Below are 17594 nucleotides of genomic sequence, written 5' to 3' on the forward strand. Positions count from 1 at the left end.
ACAATAGTAAACATATTGTTGAATTAATACTACTTGTCTCTGACACCGTCAAGCGAAGCTAGTTTCTTTAGCGGTAGCTTTATTTTATTTAGGGTACAAAATGTTTCCTTATGGTTGGGCAGTTGAGTGATTACTGCCGAACACAGCCGCCCTGTGGTCAAGTTGTGGAATGACAACGACAATGACCATGCTCATTCATCATGCATGGCATGGGTTTATTTCTGAATAAAGCAGTCATCGGCGTGGGCGGCTGCTGGTGTTTATGTCTACACGTGGGGTACTGACATGCATTATGAATTAATTTACATACAGGAAATAGATCTTTGATGTTGCTGAATATATTTGGAAAGGCCTGTTGTTCTCTTCTAGAGCAGCAGATGGCGCTGGCGTTATACTGGGAACTGGCAAGCCACAACTATTTGTCCCATTTCATTACAAATAATTAATATTATAGTTACGTAGCAATGTGAGATTTAAAAACAGTTACTGTTAATATGTAGAACAGCTCTCAGCATGTGATGATACTACAACAACAATATATAACAAATATTGTTAGATTGTTTCCTCCGACAAAAACGGAGTGTTACGAACTAAAATGTTTTAAACTGATCTTGTATTGAATCTTGTGTGTGTGTGTTCCAAATGAAGCGGCCAAAGACCAACAATATCAAGTGAATATGGCCAATTGAACATGAATAAGTTCCAGATCGCTCGTGAACCCTTTGTTACATTCACAGGATAGCAAAATAACACTATACATCATGACAAAAGAAATTTTTAAAAAATGCGGAATACTCCATCCAGTAATTATCTTTAGTTGAAATTTGGAATATGCAAGCATGGCATGAGTATTCTCTGAAGGCTTGGACAAAACTTTTGTTTTGACATCCTATTAGCGCTAATGAGAATGTAGTGCTCTGTGTAAAAGCAGACCTTTAACCAGCAGAGGAGTTTTACTGCTTAATGTCTTCACTCGTTTCCGCAAGTCATGATACACTGGAGCTGCCACAGACACCCCCCCCCCCCTCCCCCCAGATTACTGCTCAAATGTCTTGGGCTACCAAATGATTTGTTGTTTTGGCAATGCGGTAATGAATATTTAACTAGAATGTCAATCTGTAGATCGCAGTCTCCTGCCGGGGTTCAACTGATAACAAAAAAGTGGAATCAAATGGAAATAGCATATGGTATGTTTAGTGTTTGTTTGTTCGTTAGCAGGGAAGTTACTGGCTTGTTGAGGGTGATGATAAGTGGTTCCTAATAGGAAAATTAGCACTGTAAAATATGTTTACTTTATAAAATCATAGAGTCATAGTCTCCTCTTGTTGCTCAGCATTTTGAGTTAAAGTAGCCTATCTATTGCAGTGTTTGTTAGCATTAAGCTAAGAGGACATTACCAAAGCAAAAGTAAGTTGTTGTTTTCAATATGGGGTGAGTGCTAAAAAAAATTGGTTTGGATATATACCCGGTGTCAGTTACACTGTATGCCCAATGGAGTTTACATTTTTTATTTTATTTATTTATTTAAATTGGGAGTGGTGTAATGCAAATGGTACAATTTTCTGTTGGCCTTGTGTCTGGTGTATTGTAAGTACTGCTAGGCCACTTCCCTTTTCTCCCTTCTGGCTCCCCGAATCGTTTAGCAAGTTTCCAGGCGCTATCTCAAGCCCACTGAAGTTTCCCAGGTAGCGCGGCCCTATCCGAGAGAATTTTCGCTTCCGTAAAGAAGACATGCCCGGTCGTAAGTGGGCAGCGACCCAGCAACAGGAGTGCTCCTTATCTGCTCCTTTGTAAAAAGAGGAAAGTGATCTTCCACCCGTGTAACCCGATGGCTGCTGGCTGAGCGAGCAGGCTTTACATGACACTCCACTGTGGCCTCATCTGAATAATGCAGCTCTCTCAAGTTAACACGGCTCATTCGGCATCTTTCAACACAAGCACTCGAAGGTTTAAAAAATAATAATGCATTTTAAAAGTCACTAATAATCAGCTCTGTTAAATGATCATGACGTTTTTTTTTTCTTTGTGTTACATGTCAGTTTGTGTTATGACTGTTTGCCATGCTCACCTTTAAGACCACTAAGTGCGTCTCTTTAGGGCTATTATGTGTCTCTAAGAGCAGCTGGAAAGAAAGTGGAAGCCTGCCGGGTGTGGTGACCTGTGTCCTCTTCCTCCCACAGTGGTCACCCTGTGTGATGCATTTACGCGTCTGTGGAAACTCCCATCAAGAGATGAGAGAGAGCAACGAGCGACGTGCTCCGAGAGGCATTATTTTAAGGCGGAACTTGAAACATTTGGGATATCAGCAACTGTGAGTATCCTTATTGTTGTGTCGATGTACAGAATGTGTGTGTTTTGAAATTAGCCGATGAAAGGGAAATCAGTTCATGCTTGAAGTTGCCTTCAATTTAATTTAGGGATAATTAAAACTGTTACTTTACTGTGTGCATTTAACTCATTCACTGCCATTGACGGCTATAGACGTAAAAAATTAATTTGAACTATTTCTGTTAGTTTAACACTTTTTCCACTTTTGTTAATAAGAGTATGAAAACCTAAAAAAAAAGTACATTTAGAACAGATATAAAATTTGTGATTACTCGTGAGTTAATTATTGAAGTCATGTGATTAATTACAATTAAAAAAAAATAAAAAAAAGAAAAGAAAAGATTATTAAAAATTAGGGGCGTCAGGCGATTAAAATCTTTAATTGTAATTAATCGCATGATTTTACTAATTTTAAATCTGTTCTAAATGTTGAATCAAAAAATCTAGGTTTTCACACTCTTGTTAACAAAATTGGAGAGAAAAAATGTTAAACTAATACAAATAGTTAAAATGAATTTTTTGACGTCTATAGCTGTCAATGGCAGTGAATGAGTTAAGGTATAAAAAAAGATGTTTATTCGATTTTTTTTAGTTCAAACATGCATAAAAAAATCATAATAATTAAAATATATATATAATGAAAATAAAAAGTGTGAAGCCATATTATATAAAGTATAGATATAACGTTAAGTGTAAGGAAGGGATGTTGTTCCATTGCAGTCCTGTAGGTGGCGGCAGTAAATCACATTGCAGTGACAAAGTGGGTGCCAACTACTCACACTTACACACAGCACCGCCCCCACCCCTGCACACATGACTGTATATATAATAAGGTTCCTCCTTGACCCGAGCACCATCCCTCCCCAAAGTTTTATGATAATTGGCTAATTAAGTCACCGACGGTGCAGTTGTTCACTCGACTGACCTCCTTGCAGGCAGCGTGGGCTCACTGACGATGAGCGTGTGAGTCGCAATGTGTGTGTGTGTGAGGGGGGTCTTTTTATTGTATTATGGAGGTTTTAATTATTTAGCACCTTGAGTTGCATTTTAATGTACAAAAAGTGCTATATAAATTGATTGATTGATTGATAATTAGTCCCAGCCCCGCCTCGCCCACTTAAAAAATAAAAAAAATATTTTTATTTGTCTATACTGTAGTTGCCATGAGAAGGTGCTCCTCAATCCACTTCACATTTACGTTCCTCGGCATCAAGATGCCACAAGATGGCAGCAAACAAATCTTTAATCGAAATAAAGCTCACCACAGGATAGTTTTTATGACACAAGATGTCGGGAAAAAAACGTTACATTTGTGTAAATGAAGCTCCTCAACCCACTTCAACTTAGTTTCTTGGCACCAAAATGCCACAAGAGGGCAGCAAAGCAATATTTTCATCCAAATAGCAACTCACTCATGCATATGTAGCTAGTAACACTGCAACACAGTTAACACGTCAACATGAATGATTTAAAAGGATGCAGCTACAATCTGGCAGGAGTCATAAATGTATGATTGTCAGCGCTTGTGTGAGCCAGCGTGTAATATTCCAGCACGGGGCGATAGCGTATCCATGACAACGTTTACAAAATGAACTTGTGCGTAGCAGTCGATCATCTCTCAGCACGTATGAATCAGCGTGAACGTCAAATGGGCCATGAGCCATATTAGCATCCCGGACTGACACGTTTCGCACCTCGGCACGATTGCAGCCAGTGAGTGTCACATAAATAATGAAAGCAGAAGTATTAAAGCGTGTGGGGCCTCGTGGCGCCGCCTGAATTATTGTTTCATCAGGCTGGATGAGGCTCATTTGTATTCCGATTCTTTAGTGTGAGGAAGAAAGCATACGAGGCACAGAAGGCTTTCGTTTATGCAACTCGGTCCTGCTCTGTGACTGTAATCGTTTTATTCCCTCAGTGTGCGGTTAATTTGATGCTGAATGATGTGTCCAAGAAAGCCTTTTAAGAGGCAGGAGAGTCATTAAACGGGAAGGAATTAGTGACACCTGAATGTCATTGAATGTCTTTTTGCCATGTCATTAAAATGCTGTGCTAACTGGATTTAGCCACAAGATGGCACACATTATTCAAAAAGGTACAGTCAACCCAGGGATCTTAATTATTTTTTTTAAATTATTTAAATTATTATTATTTATTTATTAATTTTATTTTTTTACACCAAGTGTAACCTAAAAAAATACTTAGCCTCTCCAAGTACAGTAACAGTAGCATAGTAGAATAATTGCTAACTTTCATTATTATGATTATTATTTATTTATTTATTTTTGACACCAAGTATCACCTAAAAAAATACTCAGCCTCTCCAAGTACAGTTACAGTAGCATAGTAGAATAATTGATAACTTTATTATTATTATTTTTTATTTTTATTTTTTTACACCAAGTATTACTTAAAAAAAATACTTAGCCTCTCCAAGTACAGTAACAGTAGCATAGTAGAATAATTGATAACTTTTTAATATTATTATTATTATTATTATTAAAAAAAATTACACCAAGTATTACTTAAAAAAATACTTAGCCTCTCCAAGTACAGTAACAGTAGCATAGTAGAATAATTGATAACTTTCATTATTATGATTATTATTTATTTATTTATTTTTGACACCAAGTATCACCTAAAAAATACTGAGCCCCTCCAAGTACAGTTACAGTAGCATAGTAGAATAATTGATAACTTTATTATTATTTTTTTTTTTTTACACCAACTATTACTTAAAAAAAATACTTAGCCTCTCCAAGTACAGTAACAGTAGCATAGTAGAATAATTGATAACTTTTTAATATTATTATTAATATTATTATTAAAAAAAAATTACACCAAGTATTACTTAAAAAAATACTTAGCCTCTCCAAGTACAGTAACAGTAGCATAGTAGAATAATTGATAACTTATTATTATTATTATTATTATTTGCTAATGAGGTTTTTCTGGGTTGAAAAAACGAAAATAAAACTGAAAAAAAAAAAATGTGTTATGTCTAAAGCATCCTGGTAACTTCTTGCATAATCTAAGACATTCTTGTCAACAGTAAGTTTGGAATGTTAGGCGTAATTTTGAACAGTGAACTCTGTCTAAATGCTTAAAAAAACATTAACATAGGAAAAAACGACTTTACTAATAACATTTAATGTAACGTGTTACACGCTTTTGTGCCCTCATTTCCAATTTATTGACCATTCAACAAATAGTACTGTATGGTTTTAACTCTCTTGCTTGTTAAAAAAGGACATACAGTAAATTTAATCTTAAAATCGCTCACATTTGGGATTAGTTTACAGGTGCTACAGCACCCCCAAAAATGGGTTACGAATGCCCATATGCTGTCTGATGTGTGTGAAATGACTATTTGTATTCCACCAGGTAGAATGATCTTAATATTTAATTACAACAACAAAAATGCATCACAAGCTTTATAAGCAGCACTTCTAATGAGAGCGAATATAAATGGACAAATATTTTCAATCCAAACAAGCGCGACAATAATCCAACATTAATAAAAAAACATTCATTAATGCTAGACTCCCGGCCGCCCGACTCTGTTATTAATCTCCTGGTTTTGCAGCCTGTATGACCTATGATTTAATATGCTTACATTGCAAGGCCCCCTGCGGCAGTAGAGATTAATTAAGCATGATACATTTTGCATAATATCCGCTCCAGTCTAATAAAGAGTTTTGTTGAAAATAAATCACTATTGGTCCACTGGTAGTTATGAAAGGGATAAAAAATAAATTAAAAAAAAAACGTGTGAAAGGTTTTTGGGTTCTCCTCAGTCAGTGTGGAAAAAAAAAAGCATTGTCGTTGTATGTACAATAAAAAAGTTAAGTTAAGTTTTACAGCTGCTCCATCAGCAGCACTAAGGTGAAATTCAAGTCATAAAAGTAGAGAGTTAAATATGCAAATGAGCAGAACGGGGCGTCGAGTGTACTGCCTGTTGCAATGTTTCACAACTTTTATGAAGCCAAGTCAACGTATGGCGGCCTTTCCACATTTATATGCTAATTACTCCAACTTTATGCAAGACAACCAAATTTACTCCCCTTCATGACACCAGAGATCTGCCAAAGGAAACGTTTGTAATGTAGTTACAGCGAGAGCCACTACATCGTGATAACTTACATTGATGTTTCTGCATTTGGCAATTTATTATTATATTATATTATTAGTATGGGATTTTTTTTTAATGGGCTTTAATTGGGTGAACTGATGAATACACACACGCACGCACGCACATGCACATGCTCACCCACATACAAAAAAAAAAAAAATATATATATATATATGTGTGTGTATATGTATATATATGTATATATATTTAAAAAATAAAAATAAAAAAAATAATAAAAAAAAGAGAAAAAAAACATTTTTATTAATTTTTTTTAAATTTATTTGTTTTTTAAAAAAAGGAGAGCAATGATGATGTCAAATCGAATGAACAATACTGAGCTCTAAAAAAAAAAAGAAAAAGAAAAAAAAAATGTAATGTAGTTACAGCTGCTAAAGCTGACAAAAAAATTATACGTTATTATTATACATTAACGTATAATGTAATGTCAGTCCTAAAAAATAATTAAAAAAATATTAAACAGCAATGTGACTCTTTCCTCTATCTACTGTGTCTCTCTGTGATTTATTCAAAATAAACACAGCTGATGCCTCACAAATGACGGCTTACAGTCATGTGTGACGTCTGCAGCCCTGATTTTCCGACGCTGTACGCTGAGGTTCAGGAGCAAAAATCACAGCTTTTGTTTTACACTTCAAAACAGTTGTCAAGTGAATCTGAAAAAAAAAAAAAAACTGAGTATCTTGTATTTGCTTCTGCTGGATTTTTGTAAGGAGATTCATTTTTATTCAAGAGGAGGTCCACTTGAATGTAAATGACGGCAGCAAGTTCTAAAGCACCATTACTAGAAACCTTGAATTTTTTTTCTATACGCTAAATAAGGTTTTATCTTCTGAACATCAGTTAGAATATGACACTTTTTGTAATTAGGATTTCAAAGGTAAGATAAATAGTAACTAAGGTAACTACCGGTAATTAGAAGTAGTGTGTTCAAAACATGGACTTAGACAGTAAAAAAAAAAAAGAAGCTTTACTTAATATTTCTTGCTTACACTTTTGCAAGAACGTCTGCCACCTATTTTTTTTTTTTTAGCATGAATTGAAACGCTTTAAGCACAAAGCAGCTTCCAGAAGTTTAGATTTCAACTTTTTTCAAGGACTTTCTATGAGACTGAGACTAAGACTTTCTTTCTCTCTCTCTCTCTCTCTCTCTCTCTCTCTCTCTCTCTCTCTCTCTCTCTCTCTCTCTCTCTCTCTCTCTCTCTCTCTCTCTCTCTCTCTCACTCTCTCACTGCGCAGCCTTTTCTTGCCAGCAAAACCTCTCATTTAATTGACAGCAATTTAAACGCATGAGTGGAAAAACACTAAACTCAAAACATTCTTCAAAAAACACTGATAAACATTGAATATAAAATGGAGAGCCGATCAATGACATAATTAATTGATCTGGCAAATGAAGACATTATAGCCAATCACCATTTTATTTTTTTATGAAGATCAGATTGATGTAAAGTTTATTTTATGCAAACATACAGTATTGACCTAATTAAAAAAATAAGTAAACATTTTTGTCACACTGCATCTATTGAATGGCCATTGTGCTGTTCCTGCCTGACCCACCTGGGGGCAGTAGTAAAAGCACTGTAGCATAGATGCTATTTAGCGTTAGCATTAAGCTAGTGGACTGAAAGGCTAAGCTATATGCGGTTTCTTTAAATACACAAGTTTAATTTTCTTTGTTGCGTGTTTAATAGTAAAATTCAACTAGGAATGGCAATAAAGCCTGTTTTTAAAAAAAAGATCACTAATTCTATCAAGAAGAATCATGAAAATGCAAAAACTCTGAAAGAAGAAAACCTGAAATAAACAGTCAAACATTGTATGTACTTGTCCTGTCTTCTTGACTTTATGAGCTATTTTTTTTTACAGACAAATACAAATGAAAACAAAATCAAGCCATGATGACCTCCTGTCTATATATTCTGTTTGACCTCACAATGTACTGCAAAGTGGGTCAGCCTACTTTAAGTCATGGGGCTTCTTCTTTTGTCACTTGAGACATTTATTTTTAGATTTCTCCTGCGTGTCCGTGGTGTCTTTTGGTGCCGATATTGAGTGTCAGACGTGACGATGTCATAGCCCAGGCAGCTGCTAAATATATTCCCTGTTGCCGCCTATGTTGGTCGTGTGTGTTTTGCCAGGCCATTGTTTCGGTGTCGGCCTCACGTCGGTTGTCACGTAGCTGTCGTTCAGTTTGCGCTACGTGTGGTCTCTGCTCAGAGGTCACCGCAAGACATGTTTCAGACGTCAATTTGAAACTGTCAGGAAGGCTTGCAACAACTTTTTCCTTGACCTCCGAAATTGCCAATAACCCCCCCCAAGTCCCATCTTTTTGTCACTGTAATATTATCTCTTTATTCAATTTGAATAATCCTGTGACAAAATCAAGCCCCTTCCTTGTAATCATGCTTTAAATGGTACAGATCTAAATTAAAGTGAGCGCTGGCTTGGACGTTCTTTCTTGAAGTTATCTCTGCCACGTTGCCTTTGAAAAGAAACGCAGTTTCTGGAAAATGAATACTATTGTCAGGGGATATAAAGGGAGCCGGGATTAACCTTGGAAAATAAAACAACAATTATTAGAACATGTTGAAAATTGGTTCCAAAGACCTCCGAATCACTTTTATTCTACAGTCTGTCATCTTGGGCGGTGTTTGAGAAAGAGTTTTTTCCATGGTAATGTGCCGTTTATACAAACCACTCTGACAGATGGAAGGACCAGCTATTAATGTTTACAGTCCCATCTGGTCAGTTGACACAAGGGTTTCAATTGAGACTTTTCTGTATTTTGTGCCACAATGTCTTAGTACGAGTGTTTCCCGTACTTTTTAACACGACACATTGCACTTGCTGGTCAAACGAAGCAGCCTAGTGTTTGCTGGATTCCAGCTTTCTGTACAATATCAATAAGGAAGTTTTGGGGGCATTGCCAATCACTCAAAGTACTCAAAGAATGAATACTTGTACTGGTATTGGACCGGGAAAAAAAAAGTGGGACTGGACATCCCTAGTATTCATTTGGTCTTGTGACTATGTATAATATACATTGGTTTTGCCGGGAATTTTTGCTCAATACCAAATCTGAATTTGAATAGAAAGTAGTCATTATCTTTTATAGAAAGGTGTAAAGCACCATTCGTTCATCCATTTCAAAGCATATCTATCTATCTATCTATCTATCTATCTATCTATCTATCTATCTATCTATCTATCTATCTATCTGCTTGATAGCTAGCTAACTGTTAGCTAGCTAACTGTTAGCTAGCTGTATGCATATGTCAGTGCACATATAAACGCTGTAAAATCTCAAGAATAACAGACACCCGTGTACAATACACCCTTAAAAAGCATTTTTTTCTCTGTACTTGTGTATAATACGGCCATAAAACCGTAAAACTAATACTTAGAGTTAAACAAAGCATCTTTTAAAAGATACTTGCTACAACTAACAAACCCGCTCTAAAAACTAATTTAAACTAACTGAATTTGAAAAACGTAAGGACGTAAAAATTAAAAAAAGGCTTATAATAATGAAAAATCTCATGGTATGTTAACCGTGATCTGGACTTTTGGACATTTTACAATCATATGTTAGTTATCATGGATGTGGGTCATCAGCTTTCTATATCTCCCAGAAGCTGGATTTCACTCATTTACCCTGATAGAAACGCAACTTTCGTTCCAGTTTATTATCCTTGGTCGCAGCTCAGCAATTTTTGACTTCTCCATTTTTCTGGAATACAACATATAGCATGTGCCTGGCCTTGTTAGGTTTGTCTTGCACCTCCCGTGTCAGCCAATTACACAACCTTGTGTTCTCCCAACTATTTCTGCTATGATTAACTGCTCAGCGCAGTCTTTAGTTGGATTCTTGTCGCTGTCCTCTGCTGTTGTTTTTGTGGTCCCTTTTCGTTGTTCTGTTTCCTGTCCAGTTTTGTTCAGTGAAATGCACTTAATGAGTTTCTTTCCTGCATTTTTTTTTCATTCACATTCCATCTGAACTCCACCAGTTTTGCATAAAATCCTACCACAAACAAGTTGAGCAAAAATACAGTATAATTTTCTAGGGTGTTTTATAGTCGTCAATCATTGGTAACGTTTTTTGTTGATTGGTTTTATTTATAGTTCCGCTAAATAAAAATCGACACACTTCTGTGGTCTCCAGTGAAAAGCTCAATTTTGATATGATAATATAGTTTCAAAGCTGATTGTTTTATGGTAATATTATGATTATTTTTCATGAACGTCTTTAATAAAATGAAACGTAGACGCAGGTTGTACATTGAAAGACATCCAGATTTTCTCTCTCGCTGGATTTAAAGTTGGATAGGGGTCATCGCAACACCACTCTCTTTGGTTTTATTCTGCAAGTATGATGAAATATTGAAATATATGGAAAATTAATACAATTTTTAAATAAATAAAATAGCCAATTCCTTTGAGAATGTTGGTTTTATGTTTCAGCGAGAGGGCAGGAGGGTCGTCCTTCCAAACTCATCCCCCGTTTACTGTGATTGATGTGCGCTCTCTCTCTCTCTCTCTCTCTCTCTCTCTCTCTTTCTTTGTCTGTCTAACATGAGCGCTTGAGGCTAAAACGTGGTCAAGTCTTTAGAAACAGTCGAAACAAAACAACTATTTTGACTTGTGAGAATTCTGAAGTGTATATTTTATTCAAAATGATTTTCTCAATGTCTTTCCATTCGAGGAAAATGTTCAACTGAGTTTAAAAGCCTGAAAACTTTGTTTTTTTTTTGTATTTCTGCATGATGCTGGTTGAGTCCAATTTCAGCCATTTTTCCATTTTTTGTAGTGCTTAATGCTTATCCTTATTCTGTTGATATTGATAACACATGCAGGCAGATAATAACAACACTTATGCATATATTCCTTATCCTCTGTAAAGAATGACAAATGTCGCTGTATGTGGCTTTATTGAGGTACTTTGACTGGTTCCATGTGTGAACATGTTTGTAATATACTGCCCCCAGGTGGCCAAGGAATGCACACAAGAAGGAGCAGCACACTGTCAATTGAATTGAAGAAAAAAGTGATTAAAAAACGTGTTTAATTCTTTACATTATATTTAGATATGTCTCTACTATTTTTCATACAGTACAATATTATAGTTGTTTAGTTATTTTTCTTAAAATAAAAATATAGATTTAAAAACTGCATAACAATGTGTAATATAGAGACAAACTAGTGTTGACATTATAAACTACTGAAATTAATTTCATTTTGTACACGATTACTACTGTTTGGGCAAATTTGGGCATACTTTTTCTTACTTCATCCATTGGGGCATTTGCTGTTAACATGCAAGTAAGCAATCGCTATGCTAACCGCTATCCGCTAATGACAACCTTTGGCTTTGTCCACAGCCTCATTTTAGGCGACTGACACCAAAGCGTTCCACTACTCTGCATGAGTCCCAGTCATGTAAAAACATCAAACGGGAAGTTCATTAGCATATGTCCAATCAGCATCCCAAACACGCCACATGAACACAAGGACAGAATAGTAAATGTGTCACACTGTGTATGTGAGCCGACACTTTGTTTAAAGCACCTCGTGTGCGTGTGTGTGTTCATGTTCTGGTATTCAGTGCTTGTATGACCATACGGGCCACAGACTTGTTTCATTATCGTTGTAATCTGTTGTATGATTTACCGACTTGTTTGGTCGAATTTTTTTTTTAAGTTGTCATAGTGCGTGTGCGCAGGGTGGCGCGGATTACAGTCACGTAGCGCGTGTACGCGCAGCCTGTGAAGCGCAATTACGCGTGCCATTAATTCAAACGCCGTGCGCGTCACAGTTAGTCACCGTGTGTGCGTGTGTACTGGCATGCGTCATAAGTAAGCGAATCAATCAAATGAAATATATTTGCCTGCATTTCCGCTCTTTCTATTATGTGATTCGTTTTCAATCATGACGCTACAGTTGTAGAACGCTCGCACGGCTCGTTGCCATGGATACGTTGGCTCACATCTTCCAAGGCCATTCACATAAACACAACTCTGACCATAACATCGTTAATCAGGAGAACGTCACACACGGTAACACGCAATTTAATTATATCACACGAACGTCACATTAGCTTGGGTAATGTATTTGTTAAAAGGTCGTATAACCATTAATAATTTGAACCATACTCAGTTGTGGAGATATAGCGTTAAACTGGTTTCTACTGGATTCATTTTTTATTTTTGGGGCGCCAGATGATGTACTTTTCTCATGATGAGTCGCCCCTCCCTCTCTGTATAAAAACTTGAGTGTCATCTCCCACACACATCTTTATCCATCACTCATTTCTTCTTTGTCTCTTATCTACTGGATGTACTGATTTTACATAGTGCCCCCTAGTGTTCAAAAGGAGACACCAGTCTTAGTGTTCGGAAAACATGCAGTTGGGACGTACGTTAAAATGTCAATAATGACAACGTGTTCCGTGTCCCACTGAGGGGTGAACGTTTGCCAGTGTTTGCGGATTTAGTGAGTGCTGATTTTTCATCAGGGTTCGTTCAAGGTCACAAATGTTCACTAGACATTTGCCAAAAGTTTTTTCGTGTCGCAAGGAAATTTTGAACATGTTAAAAAAAAAACGTTTTTTTATGTAACCTTTTATTTATCCAATTAAGACAATTGAGAATACATCCTCGTATGCTCACCGTTCGCCACCCCCCCCCCCCCCAAAAAAAAAAAATTTGTTTTAAAAAAAAAAATTTTTTTGTGAGGTTTTGTATTTTTTTCCTTTAGGGAATTTAGGGGGTAAATAAATAAATATATATAGTCACACACCCCCCCCCCCCCAAAATGTATTTTCAGTGGTTGTTAATTATACACAGTTTCACTATTTGTGGGCCAAATAGGTAATAGGGGTCCACTGTAAATTCTCATGTACAATCCTGACCAGGTTGCTGTATTTGAACATTGTTCATTACAATTGCAAGAAATAATATCAATCAGGTATCGGAATGCGGTTCCAAATCAGTAAGTACTTGCATTCAGTCTGAAACAAGTGATATTGAGGCATCCGTTTTCACTGCTCCTTGTTTAGTTTTTTTCCTCATTGCAAACTAGTTACAGGTGCGTAACCTTATCAAGGAAATAGAGTTTGCAACAGGGGTTGAATCATTGTGCGGACAACAGCATAAACAGCCGCATTGTTTTGGTCAGGCGTCTCGGTAGGTTTTCTTTATTCATCGGACTGTCGGCAGCGCCGTAATGAGGCGCATATTGAACAGTTGTTGACTTCACAGGTAATACAAGTTTAAAATGTGACTTATTTGCATTGCTAATGCAATTGTGCAGAGGAAGCAGATGCGCAGAGCTCCGAGCACAAGCAGGTGACATCACTGAGCGGTGATTTAGCGCTCGTGTTTGTGTGGAGGTGGCGGCCTGTCGGATTCCTTTCTTGAGTTGTCGCTTCAGCCTTTCACGCCGCTATAAACGCTGTCTGATATTTCTGTACGTCTCAATCTGTACACTACACAGTGAAAATGTTACATTCTTGTTTGCAAAGGCTTAATGTATTCACGCCTTGAGCGACAAGACCATTTTTTTGTGTGTTATCTTTAGTGAGCGACTTAATGAAATCACAGTGTCAGTTTGAAAATAAAATACATTTTGATGAGCGTGAGGAAGTGTATGGCGTCTCAATAATCCTCATTGAATGGGATTATAAGAGAAGATATACGAGGGCGTGTGCACTTGTGCAACCCTGTTATGTCATTTGTTTGTTTTTACTTCTTACCACTTTTATTTTTTTCAAATGAGTTGTAAAGGTTAGAGGTTAACTAATAGTGGAGAAAAAAAGTTTTGACGACCTAATTATTGAATACCACAAAAACCTGCCATTTGAACAGGGGTGTGTAGACTTTTTATTTCCATTATAGCTTCCCTTATGTTAATAGTTTATTGACTGTGTTAATAGCACGAATAATTTTGGAGATGCGAAACATGCCTGCCACTCAGTGACGGCCTTTGGATAAGCACAAGAAATTAGAAAGTGAATGATTTTTAAAATGAAAAAAATAAATAATGAGTAGATGGATGTAATCATGTAATGGATGGTTTTTAAACCAAAAAATAAAAAATTGATAATTAGATGGATGTAATCATGTAATGGATGTTTTTTAAACTAAAAATAATAAAAAATAAGAAAATAAATGGTTAGATGGGTAATTATGTAATGGATGTTTTTTTTAATTAAATTAAAAAATGGATGATTAAATGGATGTAATAATGTAATGGATAGTTTTTAAAATAAAATTAAAAAAAAAAGAAAATAGATGATTAGATGGATAATTATGTAATGTTTTTTTTTGTTTGTTTAAAATAAAAAAAAATAATAAAAAAATGGATGATTAGATGGATGTAATCATGTAATGGATGATTTAAAAAAATAAAAAATAAGAAAATAGATGATTCGATGGATAATTATGTAATGTTTTTTTTTATTTATTTAAAAAAGTAAATTAAAAATGGATGATTAGATGGATGTAATTATGTAAAGGATGGTTTTTAATTTTTTTAAAATACATTTTAAAAAATGGATGATTAGATGGATGTAATCATGTAATGGATGATTTAAAAAATAAGAAAATAGATGATTCGATGGATAATTATGTAATGTTTTTTTTATTTATTTAAAAAAGTAAATTAAAAATGGATGATTAGATGGATGTAATTATGTAAAAGATGGTTTTTAAAAATTTAAAAATAAATTTAAAAAAAATGGATGATTAGATGGATGTAATTATGTAAAGGATGGTTTTTAATTTTTTTTAAAATACATTTTAAAAAATGGATGATTAGATGGATGTAATCACGTAATGGGTGATTTAAAAAAAATAAAAAATAAGAAAATAGATGATTCGATGGATAATTATGTAATGTTTTTTTTATTTATTTAAAAAAGTAAATTAAAAATGGATGATTAGATGGATGTAATTATGTAAAGGATGGTTTTTAAAAAATTAAAAATAAAATTTAAAAAATGGATGATTAGATGGATGTAATTATGTAAAGGATGGTTTTTAAAAAAATTAAAATACATTTTAAAAAATGGATGATTAGATGGATGTAATCATGTAATGGATGATTTATAAAAATAAAAATAAAGGATGATTAGATGGATGTAATTCTGTTGCTGAACCCACAAGTGTACCTTTTAATGAGTCCAAATTATCCAATTTGTGGGTTATGACCTCTTTTATATTCTGCTGCAACAACATCATTAGCCTCTCCATCATAACGGTCCTCGATCATCCATTTGTCTTTGTTTGTATTTCTGAGGACAACTACCAAATGAGTGTATTGCTTGTGTCTGGATTCAATCTGTGTCACAATAATTACTGTCGTCTGCATTAAGCAGCTTGTCAAAGATAAAAGCCTTGAAGATAATGAACAAATAGCTTCCTGTCATGCTCGTTTTACGTTGTCACACCGTTGGGCTCTCGAGCAATCAGAGTTGGACGTGTGCCTTTCATCAATGTGCTGCTTACAAGCCAGTCGACCGGCACGGAATAACGTGACGTCATCGTTGTTGCCGAAGGGCCGCACACACACACACAAGCACTTTTTGCAGCACATCACCGCCATCATTCCTTCTGATCTACAGCCCTCGCTTTCGTTCACCCCCGATGTCTTTTACTACCGCGCTCCAGACGATCCAAAGAGGAAATTAATTTTCCAAATGCTTGTATGAAAGCGGAGCACTTTTTTTTTTTTTTTTTTTTGGGTGTCAGATAGCCACATTATCGTTTAATTAATTAAAACTCAGTTGGCTATTCAAAGTGCGGGCGCAGATAAAGAAGGAGAATAAGAAATTGTGTTGCGGCCTCACTTCTGGTGTCATCTGGCGGAGATGCGGCTCATTGACATGCGTCCCATGGCGCATCTGTCGGCGGTCCGCATGCGGTGCTCGCTGGAGCACGCAGTGGAAGTGATGCCAAGTTTGATTGTATTTTTAAATACATACCCACCCCCGAAAAAAAAACACAGCATCAATAACTTATTTCATGTTTTTTGAATGGGCAATACAATTCAAATCCATGGAGTTTTCTTTTGTCAGTTATGGGCAAGATAATTCTGAGACGGTTATGCCTAATGAGGTGATGAGAATATGCGTGTTGGTTGAATGGGATGTTAATTTGTTGTGGTTTACCATATTCCGAAAATGATCATTGTGATTTGTTGGAAAGCAGATGAGTGTCAGTAAGGCGGGGGCTTTAGGACCCAGATGCGGGAAGGCAGAGCAAGGAGGCAGAGGTGCAGTCCAAAAAGAGGTTTTAATTTCTAATCAAAAAAGCTAACTTCAAAATACAAAATAAACTGAACTAACAAAACATGAAGCTAAACATGATAAAACAACTAAGGCGAGACTAACAACATGACATGGATCCTGATAAGGCAAAAAGGTCAACGTGACGTGGCGAAAGACTTACGACAGTGGCAACAATGAACCGACACAGACAGGGGGGAGACAACCGACTAAATACACCAACACTAATGACATAACAAGACACACCTGGCTGAGGGCACTGATTGGATGACACATGAGGGTAATGGGGAAAGGTGGACACAATCAGGGTTGACAAAGACACCAAACAAGGAAGGGCAAGTGACCTGAAACGAGAGGATTCAGTTTTTTCAAAATAAAACAGGAAATGACAAGACAAGGGGAAAACACAAGGAAAACAGAAGCTAAACATGACAGGGAGTAAACAAGACTGAAAATAAACATGACAATGAGAAGCTACATAAAGGAGTGTCTATGAAATCCATTTTCATGAAATGTTTTCATGGTCACGGAATTAGCGAGTTCTCTTTGTGTGCTGCTATGTCAATCTAATCTCCCCAAATCAAAAACAATATTAATAATGGGACTGTATCGTTAACCAATAAGATATATTATAGTGTTTTTTTGTGATGCTGGAACGGATTAATGGCATTTTCATTCAATTCAATGGGGAGAGATGATTTGAGGTGTTTTCAGTTACTTACCTTGTATTTTAAGGCTGCATTGAATTTAAATTGAAGACTCGCCTCTATTTTTATGACCAGCACAAGTCTGCCGTGAGGCATGGTCTCAGTCAGCGCAGGGGCGGGCTAG

General features: G+C 35.9%; 1 protein-coding gene across 6 annotated transcripts in view; it reads left to right on the plus strand.

The window, feature by feature from the left end:
- Nucleotides 1-17594, plus strand: part of xirp2b (xin actin binding repeat containing 2b) — a 61972-nt gene that overhangs the window by 20646 nt on the left and 23732 nt on the right. For 4 of the 6 annotated variants that reach the window (XM_077580269.1, XM_077580271.1, XM_077580267.1 and 1 more), the window contains one exon: nucleotides 2181-2311. Coding sequence is in view for 1 of the 6 variants with exons in the window: in XM_077580264.1 (XP_077436390.1) it covers nucleotides 1109-1187; nucleotides 2181-2311 (210 nt within the window). In the remaining 5 variants the exon portion in view is untranslated. Of the gene's footprint in view, nucleotides 1-1073; nucleotides 1188-2180; nucleotides 2312-17594 lie in introns of those variants that run through there. The other 2 variants (XR_013295952.1, XM_077580264.1) reach the window with 2 other exon arrangements.

This window comes from Vanacampus margaritifer, chromosome 11 (assembly GCF_051991255.1).
Source record: "Vanacampus margaritifer isolate UIUO_Vmar chromosome 11, RoL_Vmar_1.0, whole genome shotgun sequence".
NCBI lineage: Eukaryota > Metazoa > Chordata > Actinopteri > Syngnathiformes > Syngnathidae > Vanacampus > Vanacampus margaritifer.